Here is a 24,038-nt window from a genome sequence, read left to right as displayed (position 1 = left end):
GTTTGCTGACTCGTCTTTCCTCTACCGAATTGCTGTACGCCGCGGATGAATCTGAATTGTAGTGCTCAGGCTCAGCGGGAGACGACGCTCGACTCACGTCACCGCGGAGGACTGCGACGAAGCTCCCGTTAAATTTTTGCCAATTTGGCGATAAACCACCTCGCTCTGCTCGAGTACCGGCGGGCGGGGAGACAAACCACCGCGTCGAGTGTTCTCGAAGCGCACCTCCACTGGTCGGTTAGGGTGGTTTTTGTCCACGGCGCTTTGAAGTGGAGGAAAATCCCAAATAATACACAACGTAACCAGCGCGATGTGGTAAGCAGTCCAATGTTATATTCTAATTTTACGCCGCTAAAATGAAATAGATCACAGTCACATTTGAATTGTGGGAAGGTATTTTTACTTGACAACATTGTTCCGGGTTCTATTCTAGAAGATGGTGGATGTTGGCCGCCTGAGTCCACACTGACCTGTGGCCCTAATCCAATTCCAATCCAGTTCTCACCCAACAGGAGCACGTGTGCACGGTAAAACCAGATTGCTTTGTTTTGACTTTCAGTGGGCCCTACAGGCATTTTGGTGGCTCCAGAGCTTCCGCTTGTGGGGTTGGCCGCACCTGGCGGCTCGGTAACGGATTAAAAGATTAAGCAATTAATGGAGGACAGACAAGTCACAAAATTAGGTACGCCTGCACACGCCCACAGTACACTCGTTCCTGGCTTTACCAGTTGAATTTATTCCGTGACGAAGACCAGCGACTGCATGTTAAATCAATTTGCCCCATTGGAATAAAAAAATAAAAAGTTACGTTTTTAATTTGTACAAATAGCACTCTTACACCCCGAACTGGTCGCCAGTCAATCGCAGGGCACATAGAAACAAACAACCACTCGCACGCAAACATTCACACCTCCGGGCAATTTCGAGTCTCCAATTAACCTAGCGTGCATGTTTTTGGGATGTGGGAGAAAACCCACACAGGCACGGCAAGAACTTGCAAACTCCACACAGGCGGGGAACCCCGGTCCTCACAACTGTGAGGCAGATATGCTAACCAGTCGGTCATCGTGCGCCAGGATAATATGTTTTACATTTTATTTTAAAGATTTAATTGTACTTGTTGTGATACTAATGAATAATATAGTACTGAAATACAGTATCTGTTGCATATTTATAAATTATTTACTAATAATATTAGTTTGTCATAATGGGTTTAAACTCTAAAAAGCAATGATAAATATGTATTTAAAAAAATACAATGCTGCATTTTATATTAAATTGGAGATTTATTCTTAAAGATATTTCTAATGAAGGGTAATATTTTTAGTTTAATTTTTAAGATTGAATTGTATTTTAAGATTTTTTTTAAGATTGATTTGTATTTTAAGCTAAATTAGCATTTATAAAATTCATATTGTATACAATTTATCTTGTAATATACATATTTATAATTTATATTTATTATTTATTTATTATTTTAAATTATATTGTAAATGTTTTTGGATAGTTTTCTCCGGGCACTCCGGTTTCCTCGCACATCCCAAAAACATGCATTAATTGGAGACTCTAAATTGTCCGTAGGTGTGACTGTGAGTGCGAATGGTTGTTTGTTTGTATGTGCCCTGCGATTGGCTGGCAACCAGTTCATGGTGTACCCCGCCTCCTGCCTGATGATAGCTGGGATGGGCTCCAGCACGCCCGCGACCCTAGTGAGGAGAAGCGGCTCAGAAAATGGATGGATGGATGGATGTTTTTGGATATTTTTGGACATGTTTCAACTCTATAAAGATTAACATTAAATATATTTAAAAAATACTACCACACGTTGTAATAGTGTTAGGCAGCATTTATTTATGAACACATTTCTAGTGTATGTAATTATTTTAATTGAATTTTAATCTACTACTTTTAACTTGTTTTACTTCACTAATTAAATTAATATTTTATTATTTAATATTCATAAAATTATTTGTATACACTGCGGTAATATACAGTATGTGTTACATATTTTCATATTTTTCATTTAATGACATTGCTGTATTTAGAGCGTTGGCCTATTTCAAACCTCAACGCTCATTCGAGGTCGCGAATGCGTTCACACACGAGGGAGCCTGCGGCCGATGGTTGCCATGGTAATGGTGGGGATGGAGGGGGGGGGGGTTCATGTGTGCATGGAGAGAGTGCTACTACAGTCCCGTATAACCCATTTAATCACATCATCGTGTGTAGCGTTCACTTGGCTGCGCCTCCCTTAAGTGCAAGCTGGGAAGTGTGCATCTCTCCATCCATCTGTTTGCATCCTCATTCGCTTGCTCCTCCTCCTCGATAGCTCTGCTGAATTATTTAGCGAGGCGGTCGAGAGGGAAGCGATGGATGTGGCGGCAGCAACGAGATGTCGTGACTCAGCGGCGGCCGACGTTTTGATAATAACACGTGTTGAGAAAGGGGAGACGCACGTTTGTCTTTAGGTGGACGTACGGCGGGAGATCGAGATTAAAAGAAGTAGAGCGTGAGATGGGGGACAGCTACATGTACCGGAGACTTCCCTACACCAGGGGAGGAGAGGAGGCCGACGAGGAGGACGCGGAGGAGAGAGCGAGGATGCCAGACAATGCCGGGAGACAAATGGTAAACGTAAACGTGTGTGTGTGTGTCGCTAGTTACCTCCACCAAGGAGGTTTTCATCTGCACTGGTTTGACCATTTGCTCTCTTTTGGTTTATTTTCTATACGTAAACCTGCATTTTAGAGATTGGAGTCACGTACGCTTTTCGTCTTCTTCGGGTAGCGTCTTCTAGCAATTCTCAGATTTGCTAAATACGATACTAACAATAATCACAATTTGAATTGGTAACGACTACTGTCTGAAATGTTATCACAGTTTATCGGTTAAAAAAAAATGGACGTCATCTGGGCTGATGTTTTGCAGTAGAAGGTGAGAATTTACGTCTTCTACTTTCTTTGTTTCTCTTACGTCTTCTACTTTCTCCAAGCAACAGAAAAATTACAATTCTCAGAGATGCTAAATATGGTAGAAACAATAAGCAAAGCTTTAAGCTGTAGTGATTACCATCTGAAATGTTTTTATTGGTAAAACTACAAAAAGCTATCTTGCAGGACCATACTGTAGGTATTTCTCCTTTTTGGGTTTGCGTCTTCTACTTTCTCCATTTGTTGTTTCAGAAAAACAAAATTTCTTACAAATGCTAAATACAGTAGTAACACAATAATAAACATTTTACATGGTAACAATTACTATCTGAAATGTTGTCACAGTTTATCGTAAATACGAAACAATGTTTGGCAGCACAGTCGGTCTTTGCTGTTCTTTTCTTCTCGGGTTTGCGTCGTCGTCTTTCTCCATTTTGTTTGGGAGAAGCTGAAAAATGACAACTCTCTGAGACACTAAATACAGGAGAAAACATAACAGAAAATTGAACCAGTTATACTAGCGTCTTACAGGGTTTATTGGCAACCTAGCGGAGAAATATGGAAGAAGGAATTGAAAGAAATGTAAATGTAATATAATCAGGAAGAAAAAAATAAAATTAAGATGTTGCAAGTTCGTCTGCAGTAACAAATAAATATACAGCAGTCTATGCAACAGTAATATTTGTATAATTTAATGTTAGGTTGGTATTCTTCCAAGAATTTTCCCATTATCGCTAATGTCAAATTAATTTTGATTGGGATCTAATTCAGATTCCAAAGCAATTTTGTCGTAATATAGATGCTGTCATGTGAAATTAAATTTGATTGGGATCTGGAATCTACTAGATGTCAAACGAAGCTCTAATGTCATCAATCATTTGATCAAAATTACACGGCTATGTAAATGCAACACAGAAGCTCCAGTGTCAAATGAAATTTGATCAGAATCTGAGCCAGATCACGCAGCAATGCAAAAGCGTTACAGAACCGCTAAGGTCAAATCAAGTTTGATTGGGATCTGAGACAGATTGGACAACAATGTAAATGGAGCATAGAAATTGTAACTTCAAATCAAATTGAATCTGGATCAGATCCAGATTGCATAGCAATGTAAATATAACAATGTAACTTGTGTGTGTGCGCAGATGCAGGGCGAGGAGGGCACGGAGTGGCTTCTGGAACTTCTGACGGACGTTCAGCTGCAGCAGTACTTCCTGCGCATCCGCGACGAGCTCAACGTCACGCGGCTCTCGCACTTCGACTACGTCAAGAGTGAAGACCTGGAGAAGATCGGCATGGGGCGCCCCGGTCAGGGTCCTGACACCCACCCCCTGTGGTCCTCATATGCGTGTTTTTGAAGGTGGTGTGTATGTGTTTCAGGTCAGAGGAGGCTGTGGGAGGCCGTCAAGAGGAGACGAGCGCTTTACAAACGCAAGTCCTGGATGAGCAAGGTCCGGTACAGCAAACACACACACACACACATTGTCACATTTCCACCAAGCGGTTCAGTCCAGTTCACCTCTTTCAAACATGACAAGAAGGATACCGAACTTAAACATGTATCAGAACAAAATATTAAAATCAAGTGTGATCAGATTCTGATCCAGATTGCGCCGCAGTGTAAATGTAACGAAGGAACTCTGTCAAATCAAGTTTGATTTGGATAAGATTCAGATTGCACAGCGATACAAATGTAACATCGAAGGTCTAATGCCGTATCAAGCTTGATCTGGATTGGATTTGATTGGCGGGCAATGTAAATGTAACATAGAAGCTCTAATGCCAAATTTAGTTTGATCAGGATTTTATCCTGATTGTGCAGCAAGGTATATGTGTAACATAAAAACTCCAATGTCAAATTAAGTTTGATCAGGATCAGATCCTGATTCTGCAGTAATGTAAATCTAACATAGAAACACAAATGTCAAGTTAAGTTTGATCAGTATTTGATCCATATTCCACAGGAAAGTAAATGTAACAGAAACAAATCAAGTTTGATTGGGATCGGATCCAGATTGTGGAACAATATAAATATAAAATAGAAGCTCTAATGGCATATCGAGTTTGCTCGGGATACGATCCAGATTCAGTGAATCAATGTAAATGTAATATAAAAGCGTGCCAGAGAAGAGCAATTGTACCGAACTCGAATACGCATCCGAGGACCCACAAAATCCAAACGTACCGTTGTCGAGTGGGCTCAAGCAGGGTTCCAACTGCTTGATGGAAACGGGCCTCGTTAATGCAGCATCTCCTCCCCGCCGTCTTCACGCCCGCAGGTGTTTCCCGTCAAGCGTGCCGAAGCGGACTCCCAGCCGGCCCTCTCGCTCGGGCCGGAGGCGTCCGGCGGGTCATCGTCCGCCGGGGATTCCGCGGCCTCGCTCACCTGCCTGATCCGAGAGGCGGAGCTGCAGCTGTTTGAGCGCCTGGGCGACGGCACCTTCGGGGTGGTGCGTCGCGGCGAGTGGAGCACCCCCAGCAGTCGAGTGGTGAGACACAAACTCATGATCAGTGGTGGCAAGTAACTATGTAACGTAAAGAGTGAAAATTGGCAAGTAATCGATGCCCCCCAAAAAGGTTTATGATTGCCTATAAATGTTACAAGATGGTGGAAAAGTGCTGCTTTTCTCTAAATGAAGCTCCTCAACTCACTTAAAGTTCACAAGATGGCGACAAATCACGACTGCTCTCGAACTGAAGCTCCTAAACTCATTTCAACATCGTTCATTGGCACAAAGATGCCACGAGATAAAGACAAATGACTAGTTTTGTCTAAATTAAACTCCTCAACTCACTTCGACATAGTTCCTTAGTGCCAAGATGCCAAAAGATGCAGCACAGCACTACTTTTCTAAAAAAGAAGCCACTCAACATACTACAACATAGTCCCTTGGAAGCAAGATGTATTTTTTTTGTGCTGTCGCAGCTGTCTGTTGCGGTGAAGTGTCTCAAGGCTGGCGTGCTGGAATCGGACGGTCTGGACGACTTCATTAGGGAGGTGAACGCTATGCACTCCCTCAGCCACCAGAACCTGATCCGCCTCTATGGGATCGTCCTGACGCAGCCCATGAAGATGGTGAGCGGCGCGCACGCACGCACGCACACGGATTCATATACTAATATCCCAAATTGCCAGCGCTAAATGTAAAATAATAAATCTGTTGCTGTTGGCAACGCGTAAAAGTGGTGGCGACACCATGGAACACATTAAGGAAAGCCCCTCAAGCACAAAATTAAGTTTAAAGTGATGGAATTGGAAATGTTAGTGTAAAATAAACATTATACTGAGTTCCAGAAAAAAATCTGCCCATTCTGCTGAACATCGCGTTTAAAACCTGGGACAGGACGCCCGAAAAACTGCTGTGGGTGTCCAGTACCAATTGTCAAAGTGCGCTGAAATGACCCGGACTCAAGCAAATGCAGAGTTGAAAGGGGTTTTGTCGTAGGTGATATGGCATGACTCCTTCTTGTGTCTGGCTTCAAGTTGGCCCTCGGATCATTGAGAAGCTCCAAAATACCCTTGGTGAATATATGATACGTTGCGGTAATTTTATTTATTTCTTTTTTTTGCATTTCAAAAATGTTAAGACAAGTGGAAAAGTGGCCTCTCATTTCACTTCTGTCTTCCCCTCGCCGGAATAACCGCAGTCATCGTTCCGGTTTATTTAAAGATGCAAAATAATCCACCAAATTCCATCTCAGGTTTGATAAATCACATTGCGCGTGTTAAATTCATCTATTTGCATCTACTCCTCCCAGTATTAGAACCAAGCAAAATGAACCGTGCAGCAATTTTGCCCGTTTGGCAGATGCAATCTGCCTGGTGAGTGTTTGCGTGATTGCGCCCCATTCTCATGAATTAGGCCCGAAATGTAACGTGGTTCCAATGTGTCCAGGTGACCGAGCTGGCTCCGCTGGGCTCGTTGTTGGACCGTCTGAGGAAGCGTCAGGGTCACATCCTCATCTCTTCGCTCTGCAACTACGCCGTGCAGGTTGGACCCTGCACACTTCTGCTGCTAATGGCAGTTGTTGGGTCTTTATTTCGAGTGGCTTACATTTGAGTTTACTCAAATAATGACACTTCATCCATATTCGCCTTTGAAAGTGGATTTATATGTTATTTGATAAATATGTTGTTAGTGCCGGTTTCCTCCCACATCCCAAAAACATGCATTAATTGGAGACTCTAAATTGCCCGTCGGCATGACTGGGAGTGCGAATGGTTGTTTGTTTCTATGTGCCCTGTGATTGGCTGGCAACCAGTTCAGGGTGTACCCCGCCTCCTGCCCGATGACAGCTGGGATAGGCTCCAGCACGCCCGCGACCCTAGTGAGGAGAAGCGGCTCAGAAATGTTGTTAGTGTTTTGCCTTCTAACATAACAGAGATCATGAGTTTTTTAAATTACCAGTAGCTAAATATTTTAATTAAATGTATTGTACTAATTTTAATCCAATGTAGTCTCTTGTATTTATATATATATATATATATATATATATATATATATCGAGTTATCAACAATCATTTGGTTGTTTATAAAAATTGGGTAAAAGATCTTTTAAAAATATGACAACATATATGTATTAGCATAAGAGAGATTGTATATTTAAAACGTTTTTAATTTTTTTAATGTAATTTATTGTACTCAATTTAACCCCTCTGCCGGAAATGAATTTTTTTTTTTTGGTATGTAATTTTTGTCTGTTGAATGAACAGATCCATCAGCAATAATTTGACTGTTGGAGGGCTGCTATATAAAAAGAAATTGTGATATAATTTGGAGCCCAATGAGGGGTCTTCAATTTGACGAAAGTGGCTTTCGATTCTTGACCGTGAACATCTGGTGGCGGGGTGCAGGTGGCGTGCGGCATGGCCTACCTGGAGCAGCGCCGCTTCCTCCACCGCGACTTGGCGGCACGCAACGTGCTGCTGTCCACCAACGAGACGGTGAAGATCGGCGACTTCGGCCTGATGAGGGCGCTGCCGTCCCACGCCGACCACTACGTCATGGAGGAGGGCCACAAAGTCCCTTTCCCATGGTGAGACCGTAGACCTTTTCACCGTGATGTCACTCTTTCGCTTCGATGGCACCTCGTGAACAAACCCGCTACACGACATTAAGCTTGAATGAGATTTTTAACAATTTAGTTTGAATGGGTAAGGCAAATTTTGACATTTTTCCCTTGAGAGAAGCAAAATGTAGAGCGGCCGATTTAAAAAAAAACAAAACAAAAAAAAAACAGTGTTATGTAATTTTAATTATGATGATCATAAATGTTTAGTCCTTATATGTTGAGGTTATACAGTAGGTAATCTCCAAACTAGATTATGTATTTTTCTTATGTTTGCATGAGTGTTTACAGCTCAAGGCTACAGTGGATATAAAAGTCTACACACCCCTGTTCAAATGCCAGTGTTTTGTGATTTGAAATATAAATAATGAGATCATGAAAAATTAATTCAAACCTTTTTCCCCCCATTAAAGTGCCGCTGATTAACCCCAAATAAAGTTCAGATGTTCTAGTAGGCTTTTCCTGTATGTGTATACTGTATGTATGCGGATGAGACCGCCTCATCATTTTCACCGAAGGGAACAATTATGGAATTTCTTCCCTGCAGGTGCGCTCCAGAGTCGTTGAAGACTCGCACGTTCTCGCACGCGTCCGACACCTGGATGTTTGCCGTCACCCTGTGGGAGATGTTCACCCACGGCCGTGAGCCGTGGCTGGGCCTGAACGGGAGTCAGGTTCGCACTCCTTCCGCATTCATTTCAATTCAGTTTGATTTCTAGAGCAGCGATTCACAACAGAAGTTAGTAAACAATCATTTTTGTGAAAAGACGTCTAACTGGAGGCGGTGTTAAAGTCGAAAGTAAACGGTACTTAGAAAATAAATTGCTACAAGGTGAAGACTTGAACTTGCGAGCGTGGCTTGCGGCAGATCCTCCACAAGGTGGACGTGGAAGCGGAGCGGCTGTGCAAGCCGGACGACTGTCCGCAGGACATCTACAACGTCATGCTGCAATGCTGGAGCCCCAAACCCGAGGACAGGCCCACCTTCGTGGCCCTCCGGGACTTCCTCATAGAGGTACCGCAGGAAGCTTCTTTTATTTATTTACTTATGTATTTTTTTTAAATCTGTTGTTGTTGTTCAGAGCACGCCCACAGACATGAGAGCTCTGCAGGACTCTGTTGAGGACGACAAGCTCCAAATTCAGATGAACGATGTCATCACCATCATTGAGGGAAGGTCAGTCTACACTCGTTCGGCTTGTCTTCTACTCAGATTTCCGTCTCTCGGTCTATCCTATCCCGTTGTATGTTGACATTGAATTCCTTGCATTGTGTACAATTAGGAACAACAATTAGTAACAAGTGTTACTTGTTATGTCTTTAGGCAGATAATGTTCAATTACTCTGGCATTTGTCATGTGACTGACAAATCACAGAATGTCAAATCACAGTATGGCAGTATGTCGACTATTTGGGATTCCCAGCAATGGCGCCCTCATCTGTCCATATGTTTACTTACAGCAGTTGGTATGTGATCGCTGTAGACGTGTTGACGTTGAGCTGTAAAACGTTTTGCTCTGCCCAACCAATCAGAGGACAGGAAAATGCAGCTGTCATCGAGTGCCAAGCAAGATGACTCAGGCGAATTTGAATGCTGATTGGTTGAAATAAACGGTTTCATTGCTAATATAGTTGTAAAGTTTCATGGGCCGTCACTACTGATTGTGAAGGACATGGCAACAGACAGCGGCTTAAATCTGATTGGACAAAAAAAAATCAAACATACACATACTGGAAGCAGTGCAGCCAAGATAAACACTACCAAATGAAAATAATTTTGTGTTTTGCTTATGTTTGTGTTTCCAGGGCCGAGCACTACTGGTGGCGCGGCCAGAACCGGCGAACTCTGCGTGTGGGCCAGTTCCCTCGCCACGTGGTGACGGCGGTGACCGGCCTGTCGGCGGACGACATCAGTAAACCCTTAAAGCACTCGTTCATCCACACGGGGCACGGAGACACCGACCCGCATCGGAGCTGGGGCCACGCCGACCGCATAGACAGGTGCGCAACTCGGCCCTTATTAGTAGATTACATTCAGTTGATTGATATGTTGCAATGGGCGGCACGGTGGGTAAGAGGTTTGCACATCTGCCTCACAGTTTACAGGTTGGGGGCGTCATTAAAGACTACATTTGTCCATAGAATGAATGCTTGTTTGTCTTTAAGTGCCCTAACATGAACTTGTGACCAGTCGAGGGCGTAACCCATCCCTGGTTGGACAAACCGAAAATCCCAGCATATCTCACAATGCAATTACTGTGAATGTCCACTGGAGTGCAGCACTGCACCGTAGACTGCCAAATACTCATTGAGCACAATCTTGGGTACACACTGAGTGGTTTTCTCAACATTTCATGAAATGAATTGAAATTCCATTCATTGATTTCAGCCTCAACCCCCCCCCAGAAAAAATCTAAATAAAACTTTTTTAAATAAGAAAAATAGCACTCTATTATCATTTTACTTTATTAGAATGTAGTAATGATGTCATTAGATACAATTTAATGAATTAAACAGTTTCAATTCAATTTGCATTGTGCTGCTCCTTCTGGTGTGTCCTCCTTGGCTACCTGGGGGCAGTAGAATGGAGTAATACAGATATACATGGAGCTGGTCTCAAGTCTTCAGTAAAGTCCTGTAATATTAGTCATTCTTCACAGAGGATAAAGAATATATACCCGAGGGTATGTTTATTTTTATTTTTTGTAAATCTGGTTACTTGTGTTGCTCCACCGTTTGTTTTCAAATATCCGTTGTAAAATATCTGCCAAACTGCTGCTTAAGTATCTCAAGGCACCGCTGTATTGTCCACATTAATATTGATCTGGGCTTTTTGTGACATGACTATGACATCATCCATTGTCAAGAATGTCAGTTTTGCATTTGTCTGATTGCTTTCTCCCTTCAGTCTCTATTTGGGGAACCCCATGAAGCCCCCCGATGTGCTCGGAATGGACCCTTGCACCTCCAGACCGACCAAACTCCCCAACCGGGCCAAGAGTAACTAACACCTTTAGTCAAATGTTCACAATTTTGCAGCACATAGTCATTTGTCCAATTCTCCGTGACAGAGCAACCCCCTCCTCGCCCTCCCCAGCCTGCGGTCCTGCTCAAGAGTAAGTGCCACTCACGCTTTATGCTAAAACATCGGCCGTGTCATGACTCCCTTCGAATGCGTTCAGAGCCCTACTACGATTCTGTGATGGAGGACTACGACGACAACGAGGACGACGCCTCCCCCGCCGGCGTTCGTCGCGGCCCCGCCCGTCCGAGCGTGTCCCTGGGCCTGAAGCTGCGCCCGTGGGAGAGCTGCGGCGCCGCCCGGCCGGATGGCGGCGAGGTGTCGCTCATCGACTTCACCGACGATAGCTTCAGCTCCGCCACCACGCCCTCGCCGCTCACGGAGACGCTGCCGCACGACAATGACACGCTCAAGGTGCGCTTTGGTCAAGTGCGATCATGTTTTGAAGTCATCTGCAGACTTTTTTTTTGGGGGGGGGGGAGGGAACCAATTCCGAAAACACTTATTGGTGGTATATCTCCACTTATTAAAAAAATTGGAGAGCTTAAGCGAGAACATTTTAAAAATACAATTATAATGGCCGTCAATTATTCGCATATTTTCGCTATTCGCGGTCGAGCCCGGTCCCTATACCCCACGAATAGCGGGGGTCCACTGTATATTACTTACTTTAGACTTCATTGATTTTTTTGCCTTCATCAAAATGATATGTTAAAGTCACTGCTTCTTGTTTGATTATTGAGGTGGATTTATTATATTCCCTCAGAAGAAATTCTGTTATTTTTTAAATATTTTGTATATATTATATATTTTTCTCAAATACTACTATCAATATGGCAACTAAATAACATACTCAAACCTAACATACTAAAAACGTTTGACGATTTAATTTAAATTTATTATACATATAGTATCTTGAGGAAAATAAAACAAAATATATTTTGGGGGAACTGTTAGACACAAACTCCCAAAATCTCACAATTTAAGATTTATTATCCTTAATTAAAAGTGCAATATAAATTTTAAAGGTGCATTTTTTTTATAGTATTTTACCATTTCCTGGGGTCAAACTTGTATATTTCCTCCACCAAAGTCAATGTTACAATCACTAAAGCTTCCCCTAAATCATCTTAAAGTTGAGCTAAAAAAAAAACGTGAAATGTGAGGGTCCATTCGACCACCAAAACAACAGCAACATTCTGGGATCCCACAGGGGTCCGCGCTCCCCCCGCCCGCCTTTGGCCTGGAAATGTCGGACCGCGCCTTCTTCTCCTTGCATGCACACGACTTGACGAGATGCCGCTCATTGATTGGCGTCGCGCTTCTTCACGCTTTGATGCTCCACTTTGTCTCTGGCTATTTGCACTCGTCTTACGTCAGGAGCTAAAAAAGACAATATAACACGGTTGTCCCTTTCGGGATGCACTGTCTTGTCACCGGGGTGCTTTGGTGCCCTTGACACTTGGCTGTGGACCATTTGGGGCCTTGGAGGCCGTGGAAAAAGTGTACATGAAGGGAACTAATGGATTTGTAGTGTATTCTATCTCTGACAGCGAAGACGTCGTCCTTGGTTTATTTACTCAATCACCTTGAATGAAATACATCTAACCTTTGCTATTCGCAGGGGTAAGGGATCAAGCCCCGACGACAATAGCAAAAATGTGCAAATAATTGAAAATAAATTTAAAAAAATAAATAAATGCCTGTGATTGGCTAGCAACCAGTTCAGGGGGTACCCCACCTCCTGCCCGATGATGGCTGGGATAGGCTCCAGCACTCCTGCGACCCTTGTGAGGATAAGCGGCTCAGAAAATGGATGGAGGGATGTTTATAAATGCCCACATTAATAGTTAAAGCCTAAATATGCCACCAATTATGATCTCCCAAAATGTAATTATTTCAAACACATCTTACAACATTACCCTTAAAATGAAATGGCTTACAGATTACAGTGGTACCTTGACTTACGAGTTCAATCCGTTCCATAACATCTATGCTAATTTCCATTAGCCCATATATCACGTTTCACAATTTATGTTAGCATTAAGCTAACTGACTTTCGTTGGATAAAATTAAATGGTTTTGGTTGAACATTTTGGAGTTTGAATATACAGTGTGTAATTGTCTTTTGTTTTATGTGACAACTCGGAGTGAAAAACAGCTGAAGCGAGCACATTTTGTCTCTTATTTTATTTTATTTTCCTCGGCGACGTGACCTATATGATAGTCTCTCATTTCTTAACAGCAGGAGAGTGACAAGGGGTGCTAAGGAATACTTTAAAATGTGTGTTTTCATAAGTTTGTTTCAATTGGTTTAAATGTGTTGAAAGGGTGTGGGAGGAGTGTGTGTTTAAAGTGTGTTTCATCTCTCCATCACGGATTTTCACCTATTGCAGATGAATCTGGACTATATCCTCCGAGAAAAATGTGGGTTGACTGTATTCCGATTCCTTCTAATATAATGTAATATAGTATAGTATAATATACTGTGACTCATACTTCAGGACACCCCCTCCATCCTGGACTGGCCCCTCCCGCAGCCGGCCTACGACGAGGTGGCCGCAGAGCTGCAGGAGCAATCGGAGGACCAGGAGGTGCGCTCCATCAACAAGGGGCTGCCCGAAGAGGTCCCGGCCACTCCCGCCCCCGCCACGTTGGCCCGCAACGAGTCACAGTCAGCCGACCTCTTCCAAGAACTCCAGAGAGAGGTGGATCAGCATTTATTGGGGCTCTGTGCTAAATGTTTGTTACCATCTCTTTTTAAATTTTTTATGTATTTATTTATTTATTTATTTTTGACGGTAGAGCTAGAAGCTCTCTGTGCTGACTGTAGAAATATTGTACTATTAGCGATATATGTAATTGTATTTATTTATTTAACCTTTATTTATGCAGGTAAGTCAATTGAGAGAACGTTCTAATTTTTTATGAGCCTGAGAATATGTAAAGATTTCATTATTGAGGTTGTTTTCCTCCTTGCGCATTGTGCGAACAAACTGGAATTTGAATGATTGAAGAAATAAGAATGAATTGATATTTTAAACTGATGTTAGTTCAAAATGTTATGCGGTAAGAGAAGCACTTGTTTTACAATTTGGGCCCAATCAATACAATGGCCGGCCGATATTAGCCCTTTTCAAATCAAATCTTATTTTTGCAAATTTCTTTTCATATATTAACACATTTCAACATAATAAAAACGTGAAAAATATTGGCAGATTTCCTTTTTATTTGTGTTTTTTCCTCTGTTGTACCGTTAAATACTAAAGGACAAAGTATTTTTAAAACAGTCAAATATTCTGCCTGTAATGCATATCTTTATTGTTGTAAGCATTAACGGACAATAAAGCAAGTTATTTTATTCATTATATATTTTTTTAATTAATCAACCAATTAATCGTTTTATCGGAATTTTATTCTGCCAGATGTTGGAATCGTCCCCCAAAAATCTGTCAGGCCCTATTTACAACCTGCGGATTGAGTAGAAAAACTAATTTGAGGGGTTAAAAACATAATAACAAGAACTGATGTTAGTTTAAAAATGTTATGCAGTATATGAAACAAAAAAAATCTTAAAAATTACAGACTGTCCATACACTGCATGAACAAGTTAAATGGTAGTAACATCGGGTTAAGACGATGCTGTGCTAATATTTTTGTCTTTGTCGTTGACGAAGGTGATGGTGAAGCTCCAGGTTCCCATGGCGACGGGCCGCTCACTCCCTTCCTCGCCGCTCCCCCTGCCGCCGGCTCCCCTCGCTCCTCACCGGCAGATCTGCCTGCCGCCGCCCTCGCCCCTTTCCGGCTCGGAGGACCGGCCCGTGCCGCCGCCCCGCAGCCCTGCCCCTCCGCTGCGCCCCGCCAAGCACGGCCCCGCGGCGGGCGGCTCCTACGCGCACCACAGCTCCATCTCCCTGGAGCTGGAGGAGGCGCCCCCCCAGCTGCCGCCCCGGGACCGGGCCCTCTCGCAGCCGGGCTCGCGCTCGTCCTCGCCCCTCACCCTGGCCCCGCCGCCGTCGTCCCCGTCACCCGTGGCGCTGCAGCCGCCCCCCCTCTCCGTGTCCCCTCGCCGGGCCTCCGGCCTCCTGGGTCCTCTCCTGTCATCCTCCTCGTTGGCCTCGCCTCCCAGAGTGACGTCTTTATACTCCTCCGGCTCCTCTTTGGACCTGTTGGCCTCGCGCGAGGCTCAAGGCCCTTCCCCGGCGATTGACGGCTCACAGAGCTCCGCCCGCGCCCCGTTGCCAGAGCGACCGGCTCTACTGGAAAGGTGCGATGTGAAACGCTTTGCAGCGACTCGCAGCACAATTTTTTGACAGAGAACATGCAGAAAGTTAAAAACATTAATCACAACTAACATTACGGGTTCTCGCATTCAGATAAGTACGCAACGTCAAAAAAGGGCACTTTTTTTGTCCAGGGCAAAAAAAGGGCATGTGCTCGAGCGCCGCCTCGTGGCAATGTGTGTGCATGCTAGCTGTTACGCCTCTGATATGTCGTAAGCATCAAAATTCACGGCTCAACCTCAACCCGCCATATCATACCAGCCGGCACCTTCAGGACACACTCTGGACAGCGGGTCAGAAAAAGTGGCTTCTGCGGCCCGTGTCTAACGGCTCTTGTGTAACACAATGCACCAGCACAGCATTATGCAAGCAAATTCTGTCTCCTGCTGTTTTAGCACACTGGCACTATTTTTAACCTTGGCTCGGGTAACTGGAGAAAAAAAAAACTCTCAGCTGGGGAATCACTCAATACGAGCGCCGATTGAGTGACGGGCCACAGTGAAGTGGATGGCTCACTCTGTGCTGAAGCACAGCCAATATTTGCTTTCGGTTGACATCCTTTCTGCAAAATGGGCTTTTGGTGTGTTCACTTCTCCCAAAATGTTTGGGATATTCACACTTTTGGGTGTCATTTCAGTGTGAACCTAAAATGCACGAAAACCTTCACAGTTGAACTTAATTGTCAAAACATTCAAATGGAAATATCCAACTGTTGGATGTTTCAGTACTTTTTTGCACAACTTGCTGTTCGACAGCAATGAACTGATGAGCAAAATTCAAAACAGGTGTTTATTCCATTAATGGACCAATGCATTTCCAATGTGGCCACTTCTAGGCCTTTCAGTGACTCTTCCAGTTTCTCTGCGGCAACCTGCTGATGACACCATAAGCTCAGTGGCCACTTCCTGTCTGAAGCCTTGCTGTCATCAGCAAGTTGCTACACAGAGACCGGAAGTGTCACAGAAAGGCAAAGACGTGGACGTCCTTGGAAAGTTTCATGGATTAAATACCTGGTGTGAATTTTGCCCTGAAGCTCCTTGTTAGAGAACAAAAAGGTTGTGCAGAAACTATAAAGTTTATAGTGCATTTTAAGGTTGTCCTGAAATTTCACCCCAAAGCCGATTATCCTGAACTTTTTGTGAGTTGTCTAGGTCACTCTGCAGCACAATAATATTTTTTTTATTCCCAACTCAGATTGAAGATTGAATTAGCCCAATGTCATTAGAGTACTAATATGTGTTCTAAGAGTTTTGTTTGTTCTTGTTGTTGTTGAGTAGATATGGTGCTGCCAACATGGCAACGGTCAAACCCATGATTCAGCATCCCGCCCGAGCCAAGCCCAACTCCTCCCACAACAACAACAACAACGGACGACCGGCGGCTGCCGACGCGCAACAGGAGCTGAGCGTCGAACAGGTGACAAACCCATCGTGTCGGTTAATACGTTGGCTTGATAATCGATCGATTCATTAATTGATTGTATGGTAACAAGCAGGTCCGAGAAGCCGTCCACGGCGTCACGCTGGACGAGTGTCAGGCCGCCCTGCAAGCTCACAACGGGGGGGTTCAGCAGGCCATCAACCACTTGAAGGTACTAACTCGTATGTGGCAGCTTTACAGATACCATGTGGTCAAAAGTCTTGAAACGCCTCTGTATTCATGAATGAAGAGCCCTTTGTTGTCCTGCTTCTTAATTGCTCCTATGATCAAAGCATTGTGCACAATTGTAGTCCTTTTCTGTTCCCATATATTTGTACAGTTATCCCGCACCATTCGTCATGGTGCCCCAGCTATCGTATGGATTTTTATGTGATTGTTTTTTTGAAGGGTTTTTTGAGAGTATGCGGCCATGTCTTAATTCGTTGCACATTTTAAATGTAGTGCCACGTTTTGCCACTACATTTCGGGCAGCACTGAGCTCTACTGGATGAGTTGCAGCATAATTCAGAGCAAGAGGTAGAGGAAGAGAAGGTCCTCAATTATGTAAGCTCCAGTAATACTATTCGTTCTCACAGAGCAGAGACTACAAGCCTGTGTTTATTGTTTTATGATCTGCTTGCTGCGCCGTGTGTTAAAGTCGCAGTTGTTTGAAGGTTTAGAACTGCCTTAACATTACTGCTAATTTTCATTCGCTTGTCTGTGGAATTTAACATTATTACGTTAGCATTAAACTACATTTACACTTTAACAGATAAGTATATTAAAAAATAGTCATGGGGAAAATTCTGACATAGGTAACATGATCATTGAGGTTAATGCCAAATTCATTGAGGAGATAGCAATAAATTAAATATCCTAACTTTGTCATGGTGGATTCCCAAAGGCCGTAATTTGTAAATGGGGCTATCTTACCATCAAGTGGTTCTTTTGGTGACTGATGCTGTTAAACCTACTGTTACGATCCACTGGATTAAATTAGATTCTTTTTAAGGAAATCGGGGGAAAAAAATTACCTTTGGGGGTGTACAGGCAGCGTGACCTCAAACAAAAGTTTTGTCGTGATTTCTGTAGTAACTTGTGTTCTGCTACTCTGAAGTACCCCGCGCTTATTGTTTACAAACATTTATAAAACGGTCTATGTAACTAAACACATGACGACATAATTTTGTCCACGATGAAGGTGGAGCAGTTGTTCCGCGTGGGCCTGCGCTCGCGACATGAGTGCGAAGCGCTCCTACGACGCTGCCAGTGGAACCTGGAAGAGGCTAGCTCGCTAATGCTGGACACGTACGGGCCACACTGCAACAGGTATTGCACATTCTTCAAGGCTCTCCGAAATTAGCCTGTTTTGACTGGGCGGTCCTGTGTTATGTAAATTAGCGACAGCTCACGCCGACCACTATGTTGTGGAACCCATGCCGAATACAGCTCTTATTAATCATTACGATCGGAGCCAGAGTGGGAAAAAAAGCAAAGAGGGTAAAAGCATTTGATGAAGCAGCACTTCATACACTACGCTGTGTGTATGTGGGCATTGACACGTCGCAAAACAACCACTAGGGTCACCATGTCGTCAACTTCACCGAGCAATCAAGTTTGTACAGGTTATTAGAAGCTAACACTAATCTATATGTCTGACAAAACTCAATGCATCTCTGCTTACCTTTTGGCTTTGACATGATAGCAGGCGCTTCGCACCTGTTGGGGATGTGGGTGTTTACGCATGATAATGTTTCAGTGTAGTGGAAAGCGGCTCAAAAATCTAATTCCAATGCAGCTTCCAAGCCATAGGTGGAGAAATTCGTTGTGATGACATATTTTCAGAAATAGACTGCAAACAAAAGATTTTATCGGTGGTTTAATTTTACACTTGATGGGTGAGCAGGCCCTCCAGAGACCAACTATTTGTATGCAAGTGAATTTTCCATAATACGTATCCTTTTAAATATTAACATAACAATGGTGTTCCTCAGGGAGCTGTTGTAGGACCACTCCGTTTTGTATCAAATCCTTGGTGTCCTTACGCCTGAACCTGTTGTTTGTGTGGCAGGAAGTGACAGCAGATGACTCATCCACACAAGGACCAGAGAATGTTCGTCTCTTTTAGGTACTGTGAAAAGCAGCTCGCACCACCTGTGTTGCATTATCCCACAATGGAACTGCCTATTTCTTTTCATGTAATTCATATAATACTGAAATTTCCCTTTCAACAAAGGTGGAAATAAATGTGACGTGAAAGAATGGCATGTGTTGCTTCATGCAAGAAGTCTCCAAAAAGTTTTTGTTAAAAATCAGGACGTGTAGCTATTGTGGAAGTCTTGTTTGTACCCTTACCTGTGACCTTTCCATTATGGGACAACAATCTCTCCAACCCCCCCAGGGCTCGTATTGATCGCTGTGCATGGCGCCACGTTGGATCAGTGTGATCCCTTGGACAGCCTTTCTGATCCGCGACAGCACTCCGCCGCCACGTTCACTGCTGTTGCGTGTTGAGCGCACGCACAACATTTACTGAAAACAATAGTTGAAATAAGTTGAATTTGTTTGTGTACCACCCCTTCAACGCAGACGGAAACAAACGAGACAGTCCAAATGAACCTCACCTGACTGGCTTGGTGAAGCGTATTTATCAAATCGCATGCTCGTGATTAGCAGGAGAGGTAATTAAATGCTGACTCATGGCCAGCCAGCCGTGTCCTCAACTTTGCTGCTGATACTCGAGGGCTGTTAAAACTTCCAGCATTGTTTATATAGGTGAACATTGCGCGCACATGTAAAACAAACTTGACGTGGACTTTTTTCCACTGTGCATAATTTCTAGTAGTTCTGTTTATTTCTGTTGTGCAAAGTGGTGGTTGTCACAAATAACTGGCAAGAGGAACGATCACATTAAATAGTTACAAGTACATTGGGCCATATTCTTCCCTCCATGCAAAAGTCCTTTTTTACGCGCCAGGACTTACACACTTTTCATCGCCACATATTCTCCTGTCCAGACTTCTGATACCGTGCCGAAGGTGGGAATGAACGCAGGAACACCAAAGAGCTGTGATTCACTGACATGTTGGCTTCAAATCATGGAACCGTGGATTTTTCGTGAAACTTGTGAATGTCATTGAAATCCCTGAAAAAAATAAAGCACACTTTAAATTTGAAAATGCCGTACACCAGCAGATGCAGTGTGTACTCAGCCTGCTCCGGCGCATATTTATTTATTATGTATGAAATAAATCCAATAAAAGAAATGTAATCAGTATACTGTGCTTATGACTTTTTTTTTTTTTTTCCAAGATGGCGCCTACCAGTGTGGTCGCCTCGGTAACGCGCTCTCTAGTATTGTCTTTGTTTTTGTGTTTTTCGTCCGTCTTTGGAGACCTTACACGACTCACTTACACAAGGGGAGACCTGCTAACCATCAAGGAGTCTACTCCGGACTTTCTGTCACTAACTTTCGAATATCCGCTCAGTTTTTTCCACGAGTTACTCACCGGAGCGGCGTCCGCGGTTTTCGGCGCATTGGATGGGAGGGGGGAATGGGGGGGGGGGGGGATAGGGGGTGGGGGATATGGTGTAGGGGGGGTTTTGGTTGTTTTTTGGGTTTGGGGGGGGGGGGGTTTTGGGGGTTTTTGGTGTTGTGTTGGGGGGGGGGGGTTTTTTTTTTATTTTTATGAAATGGATGGGTGAGAAATTGTTGGTATATGTGGGAGAAAGATGAATCAGAATTGGTAAGAAAGTAAATTATTTTGATAGGTTTTTTTTTTTTTTTATTATAGGAGGGTTTTAATGTTTGTATGATTAGGAAAGAATGAGGGAATTAAGATGTAGTAAGGGTAATGAAGATGGGAGAAAAGAAAATTGATGAGTAGTAGTATGGGTGATGAGGTTTTATTAAAGGTTTTAATAGTTAGATTATATATGGTTTATAGTAATAGGAATAAAGATATATATGATGAAAAGATTGTGGATAAGTGGACTAAACTGTAAACCATTCTACTCGCCACGTGAGTTCGCATCATTCATACTGGCTGGAGTCTATATAACGCCTCAAGCTAACACGAACGCCGCATTGCTAACGCTCGCCGATCAAGTCAACGAAATTGAAAAAAAACACCCCGACTCACCCCTCATTATTCTTGGGGACTTTAACAAAGCTAAACTCAACCACGAACTCCCTAAATACAAGCAGCACATCGACTGTCGTACCAGGGAAAATAATACTTTAGACCACTGCTACACTACGGTAAAAAACGCATACCGTGCTATACCTCGTGGCGCCCTGGGCTCGTCTGATCACTGCTTAATTCACCTAATACCGATGTACAGGCAAGAACTTAAATGTGCGAAGCCTACAGTGAAAACAGTGAAAAAGTGGACAAATGAAGCCAAGATGGAACTTCAAAGCTGTTTAGACTGCACAGACTGGAGTGTCTTTGAAAATTCAGCTGGCAGCCTGGATGAATATACGGACACTGTCACATCCGATATCAGTTTCTGTGAAGAGGTCTGTGTACCAACAAAATCATTTCGCACATTCAACAACAATAAGCCGTGGTTCACTGCTAAACTTAAGCAGCTTCGCCAAGCTAAGGAGGACGCATATCAGAGCGGGGACAGGGCCCTGTATAATCGAGCTAGAAACCAGCTGACTAAAGAAATTAACATTGCAAAGAGGATCTATACAGCAAAGTTGGAAAATAACTTTAGCGCAAACGACTCTAAATCAGTCTGGCATGCATTCCAATCGCTGACTAATTACAAGCGACGATCCCCCCCAAGCTGAGAACCATAGCACACTAGCCAACGACTTGAATACCTTCTACTGCAGATTTGAAAAGGACAGTTTCACACCACACACCCACCCGGCCGCACCCGCGACCACAATCACACCTCTGACCTCTGCGTTAACCATCCATGAACAGGATGTGAGACGCATCTTCAAACAACAAAAGATTAACAAAGCGGCAGGCCCGGACCATGTGTCCCCATCCTGCCTCAAAGTCTGCGCGGACCAGCTCGCTCCAGTCTTCACTCAGATCTTCAACAGATCTCTGGAAATGTGCGAAGTTCCATCCTGTTTCAAACGCTCCACCATCATTCCAGTCCCCAAGCAACCTGCAATCTCGGGTCTGAATGACTACAGGCCTGTCGTTTTGACATCTGTGGTCATGAAGTCCTTTGAACGTCTCGTGCTGGACCACCTCAAGAGTGTCACAGGTCCCCTGCTGGACCCCCTGCAGTTTGCCTACCAAGCAAACAGATCTGCGGACAATCTCCCAGGACCTGAAGTGGGCGACCAACATCAACTCCGTCCTCAAAAAGGCCCAGCAGAGGATGTACTTCCTGCGGCTTCTGAGAAAGCACGGCCTGCCACCGGAGCTGCTGAGACAGTTCTACACAGCGGTCATCGAATCAGTGCTGTGTTCTTCCATCACAGTCTGGTTTGGTGCTGCTACAAAAAAGGACAAACTCGGACTGCAACGGACAATCAAAACTGCTGAAAGGATTGTCGGTACCCCCCTACCCACCCTTGAGGACTTGCACGCTGCCAGAACCAAGACAAGGGTGTACAAAATCCTCTCTGACCCTCCCCACCCCAGTCACCAGCTCTTCCAGCTGCAATGCAAACTAGAACTAGCAGACATTCCAACAGCTTCTTCCCTCTTGCAATCAACTTCTTAAACAGCTAACCTATAATTCCATTACAACAAGCTGGCAATTTTTTGACTTGAGTTCGTTGTCACATTTCTGTGGGGCCAATTATGTATTACTCGTGCACTCGCTGTAGTTGTCTCGCCATGCTGCACTATTTGCATATACTGGCCACTCATGCCAGAGTAGTATCTGTAACATTTGCACAACCATTGTCCCAGATTATCGCACTACTCGTCACTTTAAACCGCATACACTCCTTGAAGTCTCAGTGCCCTTTGCACAATGGTCATTGCACCGGTCTATTGCGATATTAGTCATTCGAACTGCTCTAAGTGCTAGAGGACTCTGCATCTTTTTGCACAATTGTTTTTTGTCAATGTCTTTATGTCTCCAAAGTGTTCTGTAAATTGACTGTCTGTTGTACTAGAGCGGCTCCAACTACAATTCCTTGTGTGTTTTGGACATACTTGGCAAATAAAGATGATTCTGATTCTGATTCTGATGATATGTTTTGAGGTCTAGCAATAAAAAAGGTGTGCCTAGTGTGCTCTAGTTTGGTACTCCCCAACCTTTTTTTATGCCATAGACAGCTTTCATGTGGACATAGTTTGACAGATCGGGATAGAAACCAAAATTATTAAATATACAACTCACTGTTACGCTGAATGTATTTGTTGTATATGAACTCCACTAATTAGCGAACAGTTGCCAGGAAATGAGCAATAAAATAATATTATGACTCTTCTACGCCTGTGCTCATTTTTCGCTGTGTTTGGAAGATATGTTTGGGTGCTTTGTATTATTTCGAGTATGAGATGCCCGTTATGTCATCTGAAAAGTTGGATTACGACGGGCAGCGTATAAAAATCGAACCGCAGGAAGGGCCCGTTATTTTAAAGTCTGCCTTGTGAGGCAGGAGCGGCAGCGACTTTTGAGTTCGTTCCTCAAAGTGACCAAGGTGAGCGTGCGTGTGGGACTCGCTGCTCGTGTCGCACAAAAGCACGGCGGGACAATTTGGCCCAGCGGCAAACGACAAAAGAGAGCATTTCTGTCTTTTCAGCGCCACTGTCAAGGTTTTCTGCTTCACAAATGATCCACTTTTCACAGCTGGCTCCTTTCCTGCACATGTGACCTTGACTGATGTAAAGAGGTTCTCATTTCCTCTCAGCAAATTGAGTGTGTTTGCGCTCCTAATGGCTTTTGAACAAAGCCAGAAGCAGTCACATACGATTCGTATGTGACTGAAAGAGTCTCCTCTGCCGCTTAATGACTCCTCCGCTGCTCCTTGACTGTAGGGTGAGAAGAAACTTTGAAATTGATTTCCAATTGGCACCGCTGGAAATTAATAGCATGTAATTAAGTATGTTCGTCGCCTCCATGGAGCACTTTAATGCGATTAAACAAAGTTGAGTTATGAGCAAAAAATTTGAGAGAAGATTGAGTGGAGCCGTGTATTAATTTGCAAGGGTGGGCTAATAGCGATTTTGTAATGGATGGGTATCACTTAGAATACATTACTGAATGCAACTCAAATATATCCATCCATCCATCCATCCATTCTCTACCGCTTATCCGGGTCGGGTCGCGGGGGCAGTAGCTTCAGCAGGGACGCCCAGACTACCCTCTCCCCAGCCACTTCAT

The 24,038-nt window shown here is 43.8% G+C and overlaps 1 protein-coding gene across 4 annotated transcripts; it reads left to right on the top strand.

Moving 5' to 3' along the window:
• The first annotated feature begins 60 nt into the window (after window positions 1-60).
• tnk2a (tyrosine kinase, non-receptor, 2a) lies at window positions 61-20,001 on the top strand. Of its 4 annotated transcripts, none has more exons than XR_009785863.1 (23): window positions 61-315; window positions 434-527; window positions 2,469-2,628; window positions 4,076-4,238; window positions 4,311-4,381; window positions 5,210-5,419; window positions 5,857-6,006; window positions 6,827-6,922; window positions 7,786-7,967; window positions 8,548-8,674; window positions 8,869-9,015; window positions 9,083-9,177; window positions 9,807-10,001; window positions 10,909-11,000; window positions 11,072-11,116; window positions 11,183-11,436; window positions 13,527-13,730; window positions 14,700-15,289; window positions 16,583-16,721; window positions 16,801-16,896; window positions 17,926-18,053; window positions 18,796-18,852; window positions 19,742-20,001. XR_009785863.1 is itself a non-coding variant. In XM_061758068.1 (22 exons), exons 3-22 carry the CDS (start codon window positions 2,515-2,517, stop codon window positions 18,800-18,802), a joined length of 3,105 nt encoding a protein of 1,034 aa, XP_061614052.1. In that variant the 5' UTR covers window positions 62-315; window positions 437-527; window positions 2,469-2,514; the 3' UTR covers window positions 18,803-20,001. The 4 variants fall into 4 exon arrangements, 2 of the variants coding, with proteins under 2 accessions (XP_061614052.1, XP_061614051.1); XR_009785862.1 differs by having other exon boundaries at window positions 19,126-20,001; XM_061758068.1 differs by having other exon boundaries at window positions 62-315; window positions 437-527; window positions 18,796-20,001.
• Window positions 20,002-24,038: the final 4,037 nt, after the last annotated feature.

This window comes from Phyllopteryx taeniolatus, chromosome 20 (assembly GCF_024500385.1).
Source record: "Phyllopteryx taeniolatus isolate TA_2022b chromosome 20, UOR_Ptae_1.2, whole genome shotgun sequence".
Lineage (NCBI taxonomy): Eukaryota > Metazoa > Chordata > Actinopteri > Syngnathiformes > Syngnathidae > Phyllopteryx > Phyllopteryx taeniolatus.
This window is presented reverse-complemented; position numbering and strand designations above follow the sequence as displayed.